The following is a 19,456-nucleotide window of genomic DNA, read 5'->3' as shown; positions in this document are numbered from 1 at the left end:
TTCCCCGCGACCCAAAAATAACTGCACAGATGTAAGGAAAAGGGCCAAAGCCTGCGGCACAGGGGGGTGCTTAGTTACCGTCTTATCGCTTACAGCCAGAAAGCTAGAAACCTAACCCCGCGCCAGCCTTTTATAGAGGGTCCCTGGAGCCCCGCCCTAGCAACTTCCCCTAGCAACGCCTCGCCCTGGTGCTCCGCGGCCTTATCGGCCCGCTCCAGGCTCTTCCGGTTCCCCTCCCGCTGCCAGATCGGCTCCGCGGCCCGATCACGTGGCCTGGCCGAGGGGAGGGGCGGGGCGGGGCGAGCGGAAGACTCGAGGGGCGGGGCGATGATGTCATCAAGGAGCGCCAGGCCATTTGTGGCGCTTAGGCGCAGGGAATCTCAGTTTCCGGGACTAAGTGAAATGGCGGAGACGGCGGCTGTAGTCTGGATTCGGGGTCCCGGCTTCGGATGCAGGGCGGTGTGGGCTGCCTCGGCCCCGTGCTCCGTTCGAGACTTAATCCACCGCCACTGCCAAGATCAGGTGAGAGTTGCGGTTCCCGGAAGGACGGGGAAAGAGGGGGACAGGGGACAGGATCGGGTGCGGAGAGGGACTGTCTGTTTGAGGTTTTCAGTTTTTCAGGCTGAGGGTTCCTCAGTTTTAAGGAGCTTGACCCTGATGGTGAGGCCTGCCTTTGCTTTTGCTTTGCGGTGATAGTTTCGTCATCGCACAGAAAAGGGGGAAACTCCGCTCACAGACGCCTAGCCCAGCCCCCAGCCTTGCCTAGCAGAAAACACTGTGGTTTTCTGTTTTTCCTCCCGTAAATGAGGCAGTTGCACCAGGTGGCTTATAGGCTCGTTTCCTTACACTTAGTTACATTCATTCTGTGATTACCTGTCGTGCATGTTTGTCCCCTGATCAAACATTCCAATTAGCTCCAGCCTAGAGGAGCAGTATGTCATATCCCAGCCCCAGCGAAAGGATGGTTAGGGAGGGAAATGGGCCCATCTGCTCACTCACTGGTTGGGAGGGCCAAACGCTCACACATGTGTCCTGTTGAGTTCTTAGGGCCTGTCATTGAGATGTTTTCAGGAATCGTTTGATGGTCTCATTTGTCATTGCATAATTTTGAAAACCTGTCAAGGACTTAGGAAGTTACAAGTGTGGTTTCCTTAATTATCAAGCAAGAAGCTTGATAACTGTTTAGTTATCTAAAGACTTGGGTGGTCTCCCTGAATCTCATTTTAATGTTGGCACTTGATCTAGTATTGTTTTTCTTTACAACCGCCTCATCCTTGCTTCCTTAGGCTGTTTTCTCTGCTTGTTACTTGTAAGCTTACCCTGTGTTACCACTGCAGTCCAAACCAGAGCTTTATGCTTGGACTGGTTCCATGGAAAAGCAATGTGTGTTTCCAAATAATGTTGTTTTTCAGCTTCCCCATTTTTCTTCCACCCTGCAGTCCAGTCTAAAAGTGGTCAGAACTGTTTTGGACCCTCTAAATGGGGAAATATTTTCCAAAATAATTGGGTTTTAATGTCTCTGAAAATAACTTATCTCGGGAGTACAGTTTTCAGACTTATTGACAATTGATTCAAGGTGAGACCAGAAAAAAATAGGATTTTAATTATGAGTAATATGGGGAAAATATTTTTTATTACAAAAAGAAGAAATATAAATGAATGGATTCAACTGAGTGCTTACAAAACATGACCATAACAAACATGGACACAAAACTTACAAAAGGGTAAATAAAAATAGCTCAGATTCACACCTATGCTTTTTAAAACAAAACTGTTCTGACGCATGATAGAGTTAGTGGTGGCTCCCTGCTGTTTATCTGGCTGGGATAACAGACTCAGATAAAGCCAGCTGCAGGTTAGTAGGAAACAGTATTTCTCCCAGGGACATGGAGGTGAAATATCCTAATGACTCCCTTGAAAGTCTGCTGCTTGCTTCTTCACCGGGAGACCTTGATCTCGAAAATCATAGGCTATAAGAAACTTTGTTGTTTGAAATTATATTGGTAACAACGAAGCATCCCACTCTTGCCTGAGAATCTTAAATCACTTTGATATAGGGCAGCACTCTTGATTCCCACCCCAGGGGCAGGGGCTTCAGATTAGGGGTTTCTGACACAGCGTTAGACATTTATCTTAACTTTGTAGTTTCCAAGGACACAGGTGGCTGGATCTGCTTCATAGCCTAGGCCTGATGTTGCCCCTTTTACAACAGCCCTGTTTTGGTTGAGCCCCTCAAAACACTTCCTTTTAAATTTCACCTAAACTCCACCCTTCCCCCAATCCCTTCATATCTCTGTCTTTGTTGCTGCTGTTGAGACACTCCGTGATTCCTCTGGTGCGCAGGTCCCCCTCGTTGCAATGAGTCAGTAAATTTGACTTTGATGGACTACAGGTTTGTCTTTGGTGGCTTTAGCCTGATTAGCCTGAGACACACATAAATACTGTGTTTGAAGTGCTTTATAGTACACAAATGGTTAAAAACAGTTACATGGAATCTAAGTTTGCTTTCTTGTTTCCTATTAGATTGTTAATTGAAAATAATCTTTAACAAGTAGAAAATGCAGTTTTGTCTTGTTCAATAGGCAGTTCTGTTCGGAAATGAACTATGATCTTCCTGCCTTTCAATTAATGTCTTTTGGAGTTATTTAGAATTTTGGAGCTACCGTACCCATTAGGCATATAAAATAGTAAAAGAAACTGAAGTAGCTTTTAAGTTATACACATTAAGCAAATATGAGGTGCATTACATATCTTATTTCATCTTTACAGCTGCCCTTTAACGTAGATAGTATTTTACAAACAGGGGTAGGCCTTCATGCTAATCACACCACCGCACATAGCCTGAGCCCCCTTGCTCCTCTCTCCTGCTATCCTGTTTGCCTGGGAAAACAGCTGTCAACTTAAATCCAACTCTCTGCCTGTTCTGCGTGGCACCTGGATAGTGGCTGTCACAGGGAATCCAATCACACAGATCAATCTCACTATGAGTTCACAAACTCCAGCCTTTATGCTCCTTGGCAATTCTGCTGTATTTCCCCAAGTCAGAGTGGGCCTCCACTGGGTGGCAGGATGGTTGGGAATATTCATCCACATAGCCCTCAGGCAGCTGGACGGAATCGGGGGCTGCCCAGAACCTCAACGAGTCTTCAGTAGCTTTGCCCATTTTCCCCAGAGTGTCACCCAGATGTTTTTTATATGTGGCATAGTCCGAATAGGGTAGGGAAGCACTGCTTACTTACTGTATTTCCCTCCTCGATACGCTCCGCTCACTCGTCCGGACATCACCCTCTGCTCTCTCCCGTCTCATTGGCCTCTCCTGTCCGTTCCCTTTCCCTGCTTTCTCCTCATCTCCATGGCCTCTAAACCTTGGAGTGGTCTGGGCTCAGTCTTCTGATCTTTTTTCTGCTTTCTGCTCCACCCCCCCCCCCACCCCCCGTTCCTCATCCAACTGATTTCATCCATTCTCATGGTTTAAGTATATACCATCAGAATGCTGACAGCTTTAAGATGTAAATAAATCTAGCCCAGACCTCTTCTCCAAACTCCAGACTTGTATATCCTCTGGTTTGCTTGATAATCTCCCCTTGGCAGTCTACAAGGCACCTCAAACAAACATATCCAAAATGAGGCTGACTTTCTCCCCAAAACTTTCTCCTCCCTGTTAATAAATGGCAAAACATCAAATGACCCAGGTGACTCAGCCCCCCTACAGCCCAGATTTTAGCACCCTGTGACTTCTGGCTTTTCCGAAAACTAAAATCACCTTTGAAAGGGAAGAGATTTCAGACCATCAGTGAGATTCAGGAAAATACGACGGGCAGCTGATGACAATTGGGAGAACTTTGTGAGGTCCCAAGGTGCCTACTTTGAAGGGGACTGAGGCGTCATTGTCCTATGTACAATGTTTCTTGTATCTTGTATCTTCTTCAATAAATGTCTCTTTTTCATATTACATGGCTGGATACTTTCTGGACAGACTTCATATAACTTGTTCATTATCTGTCTTGCCCCATTAGAATGTAAGCTCCATGCGGCAGGATCTGCTCACTATGTTATTCACTTTAGTATCTCAGCACCTGAGAAGTACCTGGCAAATAGTAGGCACTGAGTATTTGTTGAATGAATGAATAGTTCCCATTGAAATAGCTGTGTGATATGGTTCAGGAAGAGACCAGTAATGCATTTGTCCTTCTGCTGGTGTTGAGAGCTGTTCTTAGTACTGTAAATTTAATCCCGTACTTCCTAATTTCCATGTAACTTTGGAGAATACTCCTCTGTTGTCTTAATTTTACAGCATCAGAAACATGTTCAGAAAGACTTAACAGTTCTTATAATTTTCACCCCTTGATCTTGAGAACTTTTGCAATATACCGAATGGGTTTGGGTCCTTGGGCTTCGGCAGTGATGCGCTGTAACTCGGGAGGATGCTAGCAGAAGAGAAGACCGGGTCCTAAAACTGTTAAAGCGTACGGAGCTGTGTTAGACACATACCCTTGTCTCCGTCCCTCCCCTCTTCTTATCCTTCTTCCTGCGCTTTTCCGGATGTGTGTTTTCACTTTTAAACCTGGGCGCCACTCTTGATTTTATTTCTTTGAAAAAGTCAGAGGAAATAGGCGGGGGCCCCCAGAAGTACCAGATCTGTGCCCTTTATCGCCTTCTGCCTTGACTCCGGCTTCCTGTCAGAGAAGAAGAAAGAAGCAGTTTTTATTTTCACCCAAAAGATGAAAAGTTCTTAAATATATGTCATGATTAGGTAACAGAAAAAAACTGTACCCAGAATACATCATACGAAATGACTTCATTTCTTTTAGTGGTTTTCATTTTCAGTTAGACAAATATTAATTGTCACTGGAGTAATAAAAAGATAGTAAGCTAGGACCCGTCCAGCAAGGAACTTGTAATGCCTCGTAAACAGAATTTTTAAAAAACCCTTCCGTCTCTAGGATGTCCCACTGGAATGCTTCTTTGTGAAGTGCGACGGATTCCTCGTTGGCGCCGGTGACCCTGTGCGGCATGGGGCCGTGTACAGTCTGGAGCCCCGGGTCCGCGGCGGGAAAGGAGGTAGGTCCTGAGCATCGACCGCTTGCCTAGTAGTAACAGCTGCAGTCTTCAGCCAGATGTGTCACATTAACTCCTCAGTCTCTGTAATGTGCCAGCCTTCTGGTTTGCCTTAGGAGATCCTTTATGTACTTCCCTGGTTTTGAGTAACTTCTCTTTGGTTCCTTTTGAGGAAGATACGATACGATACTACTGTTCCCACCTCCTCCATCTGGATGGCTCTTAGGCATCCTGGGCGCTAAAGATCAGGTGAAGAGAGATGGTGGTTATTCAGTCCAGTTTGCCAAAGAAAGTGTAAAACAATCAGATCTACTTTTATTAAGATTTGGTCTCATTATCGTATTTCCAAGGGCTGTCCACAGTCACTTTATGAAATACAGCTAGTTTATTTATTGGGATAGATTAAGGTCCTGGTTGTATTAACACATCTAAGAAAAGAGGAGAAACTAGACTGGCAGAAACTGAATATGAACAGTTCTTAGTCTTTCTCCTGATGCACTAAAATGCAATCCCTAAGTGTTCTCAAAATCTGCAGTGATTTGGTTGGTTTTCAGAGAGCTGACATCTTAGATTATAATCATCCTGCTGCTTGAAATTGTGTCAAGAATGAAGTTTGTCATATCAGGCAATGACAGCTTAAAATTGCCTTTCCTTTTAAACTCACTATAGAATCTCACCATATGCTTTTTAAGGTTCTTAATCTGGGAATCCTGTGTTCTCTGGCACTTGGTAAAACCCTCTAAAATAGCTCAGTGGTGCAGGTAAAATATTTCAGAAATACAGGAGGAGGCAGAAAAGGCAAGAGGGTGAATTAGGTTGATCAATACTTTTACCCTTGCTCCCTGGGTTCAAATCTTGATGTTCATTTCCTTTATTTAAAAAAAAAAAAGAAAGAAAGAAAGGAAGGAAGAAAAAGGAAGATCCCTGACTGGTGTGGCTCAGTGGTTTGGGTGTCATCTCACAGACCAAAAGGTCACTGGTTCGATTCCTGGTTGTGGCACATCCCTGGGTTGCAGGCCAAGTCCCTGGTTGGGTGGTGTTCAAGAGGCAACCAATTGATGTATCTCTCACAGATTGATATTTCTCTCCCTCCCTCCCGCTCTGAAAATAAATAAAATCTTGAAGGAAGAAAGGAAAAGGGAAGGAAGGAAGGAAGAAAGGAAGGGAAGGAAGGAAGGAAGGAAGGAAGAAAAGAAAGAAAGCAGAGATTGTGTTTAATCTCCTGTTACTATTTCCACGAGTTCAGCATTTGTCCTCCTTGAACATTTTCTCACCTACTTTCTCCAAATATATTTACGCAGGTTTTGGGTCTATGCTCAGAGCCCTTGGTGCTCAGATTGAGAAGACAACCAATCGAGAAGCTTGCCGGGATCTCAGTGGAAGGAGACTACGGGATGTCAATCATGAAAAAGCGTAAGATGCAATTTGTTTTATTTTTATTTTTAAAGAGAGAAACAAACTTTCCTATCAGTGTTGATTATACACATGCCATGCATATCAGAAATGTAAACTTGAAATATTTGTGCTCTGATTTATTGTTATCAGGTGTTACCTTTTCTATAACTTGATAATTATCTTTGGGTCTTAGTTAAGTCCATTACAGTGTGCTGGTAGTAAGTGTGCTCCACGTTTCTGAGGGACTATCACAATATAAGCAAGCGTGCAATAATATACATGTGTGTAACATATCCATTCAGTTACGTCTCTCCCACCCCCAGAATGGCTGAGTGGGTGAAACAGCAAGCTGAGCGAGAAGCCGAAAAGGAGCAGAAGCGCCTGGAACGGCTGCAGCGGAAGCTCGCAGAGCCCCGCCACTGCCTTACCAACCCTGGCTACCTGCAGCAGTGCCACGAGATGGCCGAGCGTCTGGAGGACTCCGTCCTCAAAGGTGAGGAGGAGGAGTCCTGGGTGTGGTCGGCAGGCACCCCGCTGCCAGCTATTCCAGCTGGGTCCGCACTGCACACAGAGGGCAGTTCCTCAGCTTTCTGGGGCCACAGACCTCTGGGATCTGAGGAAAGCTGGGGAGCCTCTCCCCTTAGTATCTAGTCCAGTATGTCTTAGGGCCTGGGAAAAGACGACCACGTACCCGTCCAGCGTTTGGTACATCTGACGCCAGGGTTCTGTGGCCCCCTGACCCCAGCGAAGAGCACTTTAGGAGGTGCCTAGACCTCAACATATGTGCTTCCCGTGTTAGGTCAGTTTTTAATGGTTTTTAATAAGAATGATTTTCATTAACTTTTACTAGAGGCTGGAGCATTATGCTGGGGCTGTTGTGGGTACAATTGAATAAGAAGGAATCTCTTCCATCAGAAAGGGTATGATACCACGAGGGAAAGACACATGCATGCAGATCATGAGCACGAGGGGCTGGGTCCCTGGGTTTGGGGATGGCTGGGTTTGGACCTGTCAGCCTCAAAGCTTACAGATCGGACATTGGTGCCTAAAATTCTGCTTCCAGAGCCAGGATCCTTATTATTGTAAATCCGTGTAAATTTGAGATTCATCTCATTTTAACCGTATTAAAGTTTGATATCTTAAGGAATTTAAATTTAGAGCTTTAGATTGCTGCTCCTTTTGCAATTCGATTACTTATAATTTCTCTAATTGCACTCAGCCCTGATAGTAGACACTGAATTGTTAACATTTCTGGTTAGGTATGCAGGCTGCCTCCAGCAAGGTGGTATCAGCAGAGCTGGGGGAGACCCGGAAGCGACCCACGGAGTCAGAAGCAGACGGAGGCCCCAGTGCAGCGAAAATGAAGTGCTTTTGGTGCGTGTGTTTCATTTCCGTTCCAGATGGACCTTTGGGGACAGATGCCATGCGTTTCCTTCTTGTCGGTCTAGCACGGGCGCACCCTTACGTGATGTTTGATGGGGGCTCAGAGGTTTCCTTGGGTGCTCAGTCTGCACTGTCCCCACCGGTGATGGTCTCTGCTGGGAGTGCCATCAGTAGTCTAAAGGACAACACTTTTCTTTACAGGGAAAGATCGCAAAAATGGCTTTATGCTTGAATTACTATTTGCTTGGAAAGAGTTAACTTTCAAAAACCCCAGGTGGGGATACCAGGGCTGGCCCTTCCCGGTGATGTTGCTTTTTCTGGGGTATTTCACAGCCATAAGTGAGATCTGTGGTCACTTTGCCAGACCTCTCTTCACCACTTTGGCACTTGTGGGTCCAAAGCACAACGGTCCCTTTTCTTACCCATTCTTCCGGGAGCTCTCCTGCCCTTCCCAGTTGGTCCTCTTGTTACCAGCTCTGTTCCCTTGGGTCACGTTCCAGATAGGTCCAGATGGATCTTGCTTCCTTGTAGGCCTCCCCTTTGTGGATAGAAAGATGTTAACCAAAGATCACCCTAAAAATTTCCCATGTGCCCCTTTGCAGTTAATTCCCTCCCCTCCCCGTCCCCCCTGGCAACCACTCATCAGTGGTACAGTGTTTGTCTCTGCGGTTTTGTCTTTTCTGGAGTGGCACGTGGCCTTTTGTGTCCGGCTTCTTTCACTCACCATAATGCGTTTGAGCTGCATCGGCGGTATTGTATGTATCAGTAATTCAGCCCGTTTAGTGCAGGGCATTGCTGCCTGGTAGGGCTGTTTGTCCGTTCTCCAGCTGACTAATTTCTGACAGCTGAAATCCATGCAGTGTAGGGAAAAAAGCTTTAAATGAAATCCGTTTTGTTTTACGAGATTCACAAGTTTAAGAGGCATCCTTGGATCTTTGGTTCCAATCTCACTGAATTTTTTTCTTTCTGTTTATACCTCTGGAATATCTTTTTCTGAAACTTATCTACTCTTCATCTCAAGCTAGCCAATATTTTTATTCAGAAAGAGTCTGATCCCTGAAGAAATAGCAGCTCTTTATTTTTTAAAAAGATTTTATTTATTTACTTTTAGAGAGAGGGGAAGGGAGGGAGAAAGTGAAGGAGAGAAACATCCATGTGTGGTTGCCTCTAATAATGCCCTAAACTGGGAACCTGGCCCGCAACCCAGGCACGTGCCCTGACTGGGAATCGAACCAGTGACCTTTCAGTTCGCAGGCTGGCACTCAGTCCACGGAGCCACACCAGCCAGTGCTGCAGCCCTTCTTTTATGGAGAAGGTAGAGTGGGTGTTAGCCCCTTCTGTTGTGCCTGACAGGTCGGGCATGGAAGGACTGGAGGCCGTGGACGGGTCTGACTCTGACAGCTCAGGCGACGACAGTGAAGAAGCACCTGGTACTTCAGGAAGGAGCTTCCCTGTTCCCAGAACTGGCAGTGACGGTGTTGAGAGGGCAGTCGAAGTTCCCCGCGGCACTCAGAAGGCAGGAGGATTGCGTGCAGACTGTGGCTCGCCAGAACCACAGGGCCCTGTGCCTGACTCTGGGGAGGGTGTTCGGGAAGACCTGTGTGCCCAGCTGGGACAGAGAGCTGCCGAGGAGCGTGTGGGAGGGCAGGTGGGTGTACGAACAGAGAACACCCAGGAGGAGGAGCAGGCGGCGTGCAGAGGGCCCACAGACCAGGGGGCCGCGGGGGCTGCGCTGAGTGAGGAGGAAGAGGGGAAAGAAGTGACCGATGGGGACCCAGCTGTCAACACAGCACCTGGAGGAGACGGGGCAAACGTGCCCGTGGCCAGACTGGAGGAGAGCCGGTCGGGACACACAGTAAGTAAGGGGGGGAAGGGTGTGTGTCATCATCTAAAGCCAAATCAGTGTAATCTCCACAGTAAGTCATTAAAATGGAAATGGGCTTTTCCCTACCAGCTGCTTAGCGGAAAGCCTTGTTGAATAATCAGACGTGAAGTCCGGGGGTAGATGATGGTCAAGCGTGCCTTGTCCCCCTAAAAATCCTTAGTTTTTTTTTTTTAGCTCCAGAATTCACGTTTTTGCCACTAGGTGGCGTCCTTTCATGAAGTCTTAAGATGTATGTTTTTAACATTTTAATCTCTGAATTGGGATGTGTATCACATCATAGCTTAATTTACTTATTCCTCCTTTGTAGCACGTACATTAGTGAGGCATATTAAGGTAGATGGTATCTGAGATGCGATGAATGTACTCATTTTCCTATCATAAGATCCTCGTTGCTCAGTACTTCTTTCTCGTGTGATTGTATTTGAACCATACTTGTCCCCTTGGTGTGAAGATTTTCACTGTAGAAGAGGAGCAGCTTCGTTTTTAATTTATCATTGAATCTTAAGTCCCACATTGAGCCTGTTAAAAATTATCTTCATTGTTCATACTTTCCCTCTAATAGCTGATTATTTGCTGTCTTCAGTGGACTGACTTCCAGCAAAAATCTTTAATGTTTACTCTGATTTAATGATTTGCTTTGTAAAATAGATAAAACTTGAACTACTTGGTGTCATTGATAAACACAAAGCCTATTATTTGTTTAACCAGCACCTTTCTTGCCCCAATAAATAAGCAAAGATGTATAGATTGCCCGTTCTAGAGAGTCTAGTGGGGTTTTTTATACTAAGGGCTTTCAGTTGACCCTTATATCGTCTCGAGTTATAAGCATGTAACTTTTATGTTATGCGTATAAGGAGCTTGATCCTGACCAAAGTCTTGGAAAAATGAAAAAGGAAAATAGAATAAAACCTGATTTGGCTTTCAGCCCTTGGGCCATTGACCATGGGCGTTTTGTTCTTGATGTTGCCACAGCCACCAGGTGTGATTCTCCAAAGACACTTCAGTGGTATTTTAGAATTTGGCCACAAATAGTGAAGCCAAGCAAGGTTCTCTCCGGAAATCTAACAAAGTGGCTCAAAAAAAGTTAAATAGAAAGGTAAAGAGTTTGTCCCTAGCTCTCTTTAATGTTTAAAAAAAAAATTATTGTGAGAAAATAATTGCTCTTTAAAAACCCTTCGATGCGTACACTGTCACTCTTGGCAGAGCGTCCGTTGTTGGAAGTGTTAGTGTGTCTCGCAGCCTGTAAAGGATCTTGGTGGATAGAACAGTTGCAAGTCTGTTGAATAGCATTTGAATTTGTTGTGTTATATAAGTGGGAACTTTGACAATCAGTGTTAATTACTCAGAAAGCGATAGGAGTATGGGATTAATAGATTCACAGGTCTGGGGACCTCATTAAAATTGTACTTTATTGGGTGCTGTTCTTTTCTGTGGTCATAGTGTGGGGGTAGGTTGGGCATATTTTGCTGTTTTAACTTTTATTGGAAAAATCAGTAAAGAATGTCATGTAACCATTTATGTAAAGTTTAAGAATGTGTTCAGGAATCCTATAACTTTTGTTACAGTTCTGAATGCTTGTTTCTAAATATATAGATGAAAAATTAATGGTTATTATGTGTCTTGAGAATGCATGTGGAGAAACATTTAGATGATTATTAAAATGCAATAGCAAGATACGGCAAAATATCTGAAAATTCCTTGAAAACTAGAATGTAGTTGACAGTTGAAATCTTACTCAGAGAAAGAAGCCTGTTTTAAATATTTTCTTCTTCTTTTTTCCCCTCCTTCTCAGGCTATTGATCAGGATTCTCTAGATTTACTGGCCTTCAGCTCGGTTGCAGAAATGGAGTTGCTGGGTCTGGAGAAGCTCAAGTGTGCCCTGATGGCCTTGGGGCTGAAGTGTGGGGGCACCCTCCAGGAGCGGGCGGCACGACTCTTCTCTGTCAGGGGACTGGCGAAGGAACAGATAGACCCGGCTCTATTTGCCAAGCCTCTGAAAGGGAAGAAGAAGTGAATTCCATTCGAGCTGATTTCCTGTTTCTTTATAGCTCCTAGCACTTATAGCCTGCGTAATGTTGACTCTTGGCCATTATTCCTGTTGATATTAAAGCTGGGTTATTTTTGTTTTGTTTTTTTTAAAGACTTTTTATGAATTTGAGTCAAATTGAAGACCTATGTGAGGGAGTAAGATCTCCAATGCTCCCAAAGCTGACTTTTTAATAACCCAATTCTAACTATGCTTCTGTCCATTATTACATTTATAGAATTAATGTGTGAAACCATCTAGACCTGATGTTTTTGTGTGAAGGTTTTTTAAAATAAATTTAATTTAATAAACATAAAGCTATTCAGATTTTTTGTTTCATCTCGTATCATTTAGGTAAGTTATATTTTTAAGGAATTTATCCATTTGACCCAAGTTGTCAGATTTGTGGACGTCTGCAGAGATTACAGTGGTGACTTCATTTTCCTCTGAGTTTTTAAATGGTGTCCTGAGAGGGAGAAAGGTTATGTACAAGCGTGTTATCACACAGAAAGCACCCAGTCAATGAAAGGTCCTGGACAAAGCTGGGCAGTAAATGGTTATTTAAGAAATCGCATGGCTGGTTGAAGAGATCATGGGGCTTAAAGTCTCAGAGAAGGAAAAACATTGTCTATGATCTTGAATTATGCCGCAGTTTGCCAGCAGTAGGTCCCAGTTAGGACAGGTGGGAGTTTTGAGAGTGAGTAAAGTACATATATGCTCAGCATTCGGTTTAATCTTTCTGAGAGTCCTGTAAGCTTGGCATGTGACTCTAGGTGTCTGTGGGAAAGGCTAAAGTTTCAAAAAGAGAAGTATATTTTCTAAAATCTTCACCTGAGGATGGATATATATATATAAATATATAAATATATAAATATATAAAATTGATTTTAGAGAGGGAGGAAGGGAAGGAGAAAAACATTAATGTGAGAGAGAAACATCAATCCGTTGCCTCCCATACATTACCCGACCGGGGATTGAACCTGCAACCTAAGGCCTGTGTCCCAACTGAATTGAACCCACAGCCTTCTGGTGCACGGGACAATGTTCAACCAACTGACCAGCTGGCCAGGGCTATCTTCTTTTAGTTATCTTCTTTCAGTAATATTTTGAACACTTGCTTTGTTTCATGATAATAGAAACAGCCGTGTGGAGACACTGCTCTTTGTTTTTCATGGTTTCTATTTATTTTTTACTGTGTCTAACCTCCCATCCCTCCCTTTTTTGTAGTCTCTCAAGTTTATTTTGGGTCCAAGTATCATTCTGCAACATGGTTTGGCCAAGCCTTTCATTGTTTTTATTTTTTGTCTTCTGCTGGCATTCTTAGAGTAATTTCTTTTTTAAAGAATATAAAGAAGCCCTGGCTGCCGTGGCTCAGTGGATTGAGTGTCAGCCTGCGAGCCAAGTGTCGCTGGTTCGATTCCTAGTCAGGGCACAGGCCTGGGTTGCAGGCCAGGTCCCCAGTTGGGGGCACGTGAGAGGCAACCACACAGTGATGTTTCCTTCTCTTTCTCCCTCCCTTCCCCTCACTCTGAAAATAAATAAATAAATAAAATCTAAAAAATAATAATAAAAGCTAACAATAGAAAATATATTTAAAAAAATAAAAATAAGAGTCCGTGGGTGGTATACTTTCTGAATTCACATAGCTGGCAATATTATTCTGTTGCCTTTTCATATTCAATATCTTGTCTTTTCCTCAAACAATAGATATCATGTTGTGAAAGAAAAGCTTTATGCCTGTTATGAGGTGTTTTTTTCTTTTTTTTTATTGTGTATAATGTGAGTTTTACTCCTCAGACACTTCTATATTTTTAAATTTATCCGTCCAATTAAATGTCACCAGGTTATTTCTAGTCATGGTCTCTTAATATTTCTTAGTATTGGGTGATGCTTTTGAGGTCTGAAGCCTAGCCTTTTATTTTCAACCATTATTTTCCTATTAACTGATTTTTTAAAAAATTTAAATTAAAAAAAAATATTCATTGCTTTTAGGGAGAGAAGAAAGGGGAGAGAGAGGAACTTTGGTGGGAGAGAGAATCATCGATTGGTTGCTTCTGATACACGCACCAACCAGGGATCAAACCCACTACCCAGGTATGTGCCCTGACTGGGAATTGAACCCGCAGCCTTTTGGTGTACAGGACAGCGCTCCAACCAACTGAGCCACCTGGCTAGGGCTACTTAATTAATCACTGCTTTTATTCTCTGCTCTGTTCCCATGGAACCTCACTTTCTGGTGTATACCATCTGCTGTTTGCCATGCCCCACGTGTTTGTCAATTCAACACTTAGGTTTTTTCCTTAAGAAATCTTTCTCTCAGATTAGTCCCTCCTCACGTTTGCTTCTGTTTTGTAGATGTGCCCTCTTCAAGTCCAGTGTGTATATGCTTTAAGGGCCTCGTGTATCTTCTGTTTCTCTTTCATAGGGACACATTTCCTCTGATCCCTCGAACTGATTTTACAGTTATTCCTTTCTAAGCGTGTTCACGTGCGGGTGAGTTCAGGTCTTGCGGGATGGGATTAGGTGTACAGGGCATTTACTGGGGCCAGCACAGAGGACAGGGAGAGCCCACAGAAGCAGGTCTGACACCCATGGAAGGAGAGTGAAGAAAGGATCGGCAGGAAGAGTCTCAGGCTGCAGCGTAGTTGCAAGGAATCTCGGCCAGGTGGCTGGAGGGTCCTCAAACCAGCCAGCGGTTGGCATCCAGCATCTCGTGGGAGCGGGCCTGCCTCAGTACCCCCACTGTGCTCATTGGCTAGAAGGTACGGCCTGTGCGTGAACCTCGTGGGTCCAGAGGGGCCGCCCGTGCGACCATCACTGAGCTGTGGTCCCCACAGTGGGGGCTCTGAAGGGTGTATAGTCATGGCCGCCACAGTATGCTTTTCTGTGGCTTAGGATTATTTTTCTAGTTTGGGTACTTGAGAAGTTTTCTTCAAATTATGTGGCTGTCTGTACGAATCTTAAAAAGCACACGTGAAGCGGGAAGGGAACATTTAGATGGCGAGGAGGTTTACCGTGTGAGACCGGAGGTGTTTTTCGCTTGTGGGAGATTCGGGCAGCCGTGCCCAAAGCGGGTTTCTGCCGTGGCAGCGTGCCGTCGGCTGGGTCAGCGCCCTTCCCTAATTGGCACCGTTGGTCCCTTCAGGTGGCCGGCTCCAGCTGTGCCCTGCGTCATTTAGCAGGGAAGCGTGAGCAGCCCTTGCTCTGCTCCCCCACAGGCAGATGGGCCTTGCCTGGCAGAGTAAAAAGACTCATTCTGAAATTGCTCCTTTCTTGTCACATTAAAGGCTGGAAGTAAGGAGGTTCACACTGAACAGAGACTGACCCTCTTGCCGTCCTCACATGGGGCTGCAGCCGGTCCAGCTCTCACAGGTCCACACACAGGGGTGTTAATGGGCATCTGCTGTGGGGCTGATTCACTTACACTTCAGAGGCGGCAGGCTTGCTCCTCCGCAGTTTCTGGTGCTAGCACAGAGCTCCCTCGCTACATTTCTTCGGGGACTTCAGTGGGCGCTTGGAAGAGGGAGTTAAATGTTTGTGCTCAGGCTTGAACCAGGGCCTGTGAGTAGACTTCCAAGATTAAAAGTTCCCCCCAGAAAATCCAGTAACTTAACATTGGGTGTTCACAATTATGGGCTGGCTCTGATCAAACTCAGGAAGGACTGCCTGTCACAGTTCATGGTACTGTTGTGTCTGAACTGGAATGTGGGACCCAGGCAGCCCACATGGGATTTTCCTGTGAGCCAGCTGCCCAGCGGCCGTTCTGGGGAGAAGCCTGACTCAGTCCGTGCCCGCCTAAGCCCTGACGACGGAGAACTGATGGGAAGTTTAAAATGCTGTGCTCCTTAGCGGTCCCCTTGCTCTTCACCCAGGCTCTGTCAGGTGCCCGTTTGAGAATGACTGATGGGAGCTGGGGGAAATGAGTCTACATCCAGACCATTTCTGGGTCACTGATTCAGGATCACCCCAAGAATTTTGGGGCCCCACAGATGTGGCCCTGAGTCCCACAATACTGGTGGGTTAAATCAAAGCATTTGCAGTGGCATAAAATGACTTCAGTTTTCCCTGCAATACAGGCCATGCCGTGTGGTGGGTTTCAGGGTGAGGGCTGTGCAGTCACTGAGCTGGGTCCAAATCCTGGTTTTCCCACTTTTTTTTTTTAGACTTTATTAATTTTTTTTAGAGGGAGGGGATGGGAGGGAAAGAAACATCAATCGGTTGCCTCTTGTGCGTTCCCGAACCAGGGACAGAACCCGCAAATCCAGGCCTGCGTTCTGACTGGGAATCGAACTCGCCACCTCTCCCTTAGCGGGCCCATGGGGCTCCCCTTTCTAACAGTGTTTCCTCAGACTAGTTCCATGGCCTTCCTGCGCACCCGTTCCCTGGTCCTGCCGTCAGGTGGGATCGCGTCTACGTTTAGGGTTGTCAGGACCAAACCGGACGGCTTGTGTGAGGCACTTAGCATGGCGCTGTGCCGCTTGTCGTTGCTCAGCAAACGGAAGCTGTGGGAACACGAGAGAGGACCGCTGGCCAGCGGATGCAGTGTGAGCCACAGACGTGATCAGAAACTCTCTCATCGTCACACTGAACGCTCAAAGGAACAGGGGAAATCAATGCTCACAATACATTTTATTTAGCCCAATGTGACATGTCCAAAATATTTCAACCATGTCACCAATGTAAGAAAATTATTAAGAGGTAATTTACAGTTTGGGGGGATTGTTTTGTCCAAAGTCTTTGAAATCTAGTGTGAAGTACTATCACTTCTCCATTCAGACCAGCACGTTCAAGAGCTCAAGAGCCCCACGCGACTTGTGACTCTGCTGTGGGCCTTGTAGTTCTAGGACACACCTAAGGCCAGGCGGTGAGTGCAGCAGACAGTCCATCTCAATCCAAACCTGCCTGTCGGGAGCGGAGCTGAGGTGCAATCGGGCGGGGGCTCCTTGGGGCTCTCGGCATGCGCCTTGGGCAGTCAAAGCGAAACCCTTGTGAGCAGTCACGTGTCACACGCTTTAGGTGGACGGGTCTTCCCCTGCGGGGACACACGCATGCTGGTGTTGGCTCGGGCTGAGCCCAGTGGGAGAGCCGTAGTTTGTGACCCTGGTCTTGGGCTGGCTGGTGCAGGGCTGGGGGACCAGGCAAAGCGCTGGAAGTATCTGTCACGTCTGTGACTTGAGCTGTGAGGCATGATTTACGTTTGCGTGGGGTAATGATCAGGCTCGTTAAGGTGACAGCATCTTGAAATGAGAAAGTAGTGAGGAATTAGGAATGACAACATAGAGTGAAAATGGGCGTTCAGTACTGAGATGGACCCAGTGCCGGGACACGTCAGGGTGGCTTCCCATGAGAATGACAGTTTGTCTAGGAGGGCATGCCATGTCTGCCTGTAAAGCTCATTTTCAAGACAGCTCACGTGGCACCCCCTCCAGTGGGAAAGGAAACAGCGGGCTTGTGAGGGGCTTTATTCTGCAGACCTACAGTTCCCGAACTTGACGGACTGCATGTCTGTCTGTTCGGGGGTGTGCACCCCAGGTCATGTCATCACCTGTTTAGAGCTCTGTGTTTGGTTCCCATCTCCCTCTGAATAAAAGCCTGCAAGCCCAGCCACTCTCTGCCTCCCTCCACCTCAGCCACGATGGCGCCTCGGTGTTCCTGAGCAGACCGAACAGGCCCGGGGCCCTGTCCTAGGTCCCAGAGCTCTGTGCTGCCTGGCTGCACCCACCCGGGAACACCCTTGCTCCGGACAGTCACAGGAATGGCCGCCGCCTCACTGCTCCCTCTCATTTAAAATGGCAACTACCAGCCCCAGCTGGTGTGGCCAGCCTGTGAATCCAAGGGTTGCCGCTTCGATTCCCAGTCAGGGCACATGCCTGGGTTGCGGGCCAGGTCCCCGGCTGGGGGCACACAAGAGGCAACCACGCATTGATGTTTCTCTCCCTCTCTTTCTCCCTCCCTTCCCCTCTCTCTAAAAATATATAAATAAAATCTTTAAAAAATAAAAAATAAAATGGCAACTGCCCCTCCCCCATACACATACATCTGCAACTTGCTTTCCTGCCTATTCCCTTTCATACTGTTTATTTTATTTGCTTATTAAACGTGCTTCTCCGCACCTGGAGGATAATCTCCACCCAGGCAGAGATTTTTTCTTCTTTATTAGTGCCTGATACAAAAAATGTGCTCAAATATTTATTGAATGGAGGAACGGACTAGTGTACTAATATGACGTGTTTTATAGAACAAATAGAATTACAGGTATATTCACCATCAGTGGATCACACAGCATATCCCCTGGGATGCATAGACCTACTTAAAACCTGTGCTTGTAGACATGATGTGCCTTGGATGGTTGTAAGGGAAAATGGTTAGAACTGAGTATTTTACCAAAATAAAATCTGAGAGCCACTGAAGTGTGGGCTGGGATGGCAATTCTATAGAAAGGAATTCCTTTGCTCCCCACCTGCCAACCATCAAAAATGCTGCCAGTTTCTGGGAGGAAGAAAGACTCTGCCTGCGGCCAGTAGAGGGCGCTGGGCACTAACGAAGGTGCAGAAGCCAGGCTGGAGGGGCCCCTGCTCAGAGGTGGGAGGGGGTCACTGGGTCCCTAAGAGCTGAGTGACGCCCCCCCCACCTCCACCCCCCCCCCCCCCCCCCGCACGCACAGGGTAAGTGTCAGATAGTCGGTTAGGTGCAGCAGGTCTGAATTTGACCGGGTTCTGTGTTTTAATTCTTGCATCCTTATATTTCACCCCAGCTCTTGTCTACCAGACATGAGTAAATCATTCGTAGGCTTGCTGAATATCCCGTAAAACTAATACTTCTCAACTAACGACTCTTTTCTAATCATTGGCTGTTGTTTTTTGCTGGAGGGATTGGCGTGTCCTTGAGACAGGGGTCTGATGCTGGGTCCGTCCTGCAGCCTGACGCCTGGGCTTGGAGGCCTGCAGGGGCCTCACGTGTGGGTATTTCAATCTTGTTGCTGAAAAAATGATTGACGCCATTTTTAATACAAAAGTATTAAAGACAATTCTGAAAATTCAAAGGTATTAAGTACCAAGCTAGCCCACCTTTTGTTGGGATGCTTTCTAGTTACTCCATTTTGTATCCTGTTTTTGTCGCTTGTTATTAGGTCACAAACATGTTGACCTCTTCTTTGGCTTCCGGCTTCCGTTGTGTGTGTATGCCACATTCTGTGTATCTGTTAGGATTACCTTTTAAAATGCAAATCAGATCGTGTCTCTTTTTTGCTTATCACTCCTCAGAGCCCTTCCGTGGCCTAGGGCCCCTCCTCCGGCCCCTGCCCCTCCCCCTCTGTGCTTCACCTACAGGCACTGCTCCCTGGTCCGGAACACGCCCAGTCCTTCCTCAGCCCCCCACTCTGCTGCTCCCTCTGCCTGGAACGTCTTCCCCACTCCCTTTCAAGCTGCTCCGTTCTCACGCAGACTGCTGCCTCCTCCCTGGGGTCTCCCCATCCCTCTCTCTTTCATTGTCCTGTTTACTTCCTTCCGGTTATCTAGTTCCTTGATGGCTTGTTTATGGTCTGTCTCTTCTCACTGAAACAGGGTCTTCACAAGATACAGACCCTGGCTGTCTGGGTCCCTGCCATGAGGGGCTCAGTTACGACGTGTTGATGAGTGGGTGCTGTCAGGCTGTCTGGGGCTGTGGCCTGGCTCCTCACTTCCTCACTTGTCCTAAGGGCTCATGTAGAA

The 19,456-nt window shown here is 46.3% G+C and overlaps 1 protein-coding gene across 1 annotated transcript; it reads left to right on the top strand.

Annotated features, from left to right (window-relative positions):
- The first annotated feature begins 344 nt into the window (after positions 1–344).
- Positions 345–11,838, top strand: SDE2 (spliceosome associated SDE2). Its single transcript, XM_090263440.1, has 7 exons — positions 345–522; positions 4,944–5,061; positions 6,360–6,471; positions 6,777–6,946; positions 7,713–7,827; positions 9,190–9,691; positions 11,514–11,838. Exons 1-7 carry the CDS (start codon positions 403–405, stop codon positions 11,733–11,735), a joined length of 1,359 nt encoding a protein of 452 aa, XP_090119566.1. The 5' UTR covers positions 345–402; the 3' UTR covers positions 11,736–11,838.
- Positions 11,839–19,456: the final 7,618 nt, after the last annotated feature.

The sequence above is a fragment of the Furipterus horrens genome, unplaced genomic scaffold (assembly GCF_987537825.1).
Source record: "Furipterus horrens unplaced genomic scaffold, mFurHor1.1.pri manual_scaffold_15, whole genome shotgun sequence".
Lineage (NCBI taxonomy): Eukaryota > Metazoa > Chordata > Mammalia > Chiroptera > Furipteridae > Furipterus > Furipterus horrens.
The sequence above is the reverse complement of the archived record's forward strand: the minus strand, read 5'-3'. Positions and strand labels throughout refer to the sequence as shown.

Bases quoted from the DNA above. Each gene is read 5' to 3' on its own strand.
- SDE2 (XM_090263440.1), top strand. From the start codon at position 403: ATGGCGGAGACGGCGGCTGTAGTCTGGATTCGGGGTCCCGGCTTCGGA. The intron at 5,062-6,359 runs GTAGGTCCTGAG...ATATTTACGCAG, and splicing joins GGTCCGCGGCGGGAAAGGAG to GTTTTGGGTCTATGCTCAGA. The intron at 6,472-6,776 runs GTAAGATGCAAT...TCCCACCCCCAG, and splicing joins GATGTCAATCATGAAAAAGC to AATGGCTGAGTGGGTGAAAC.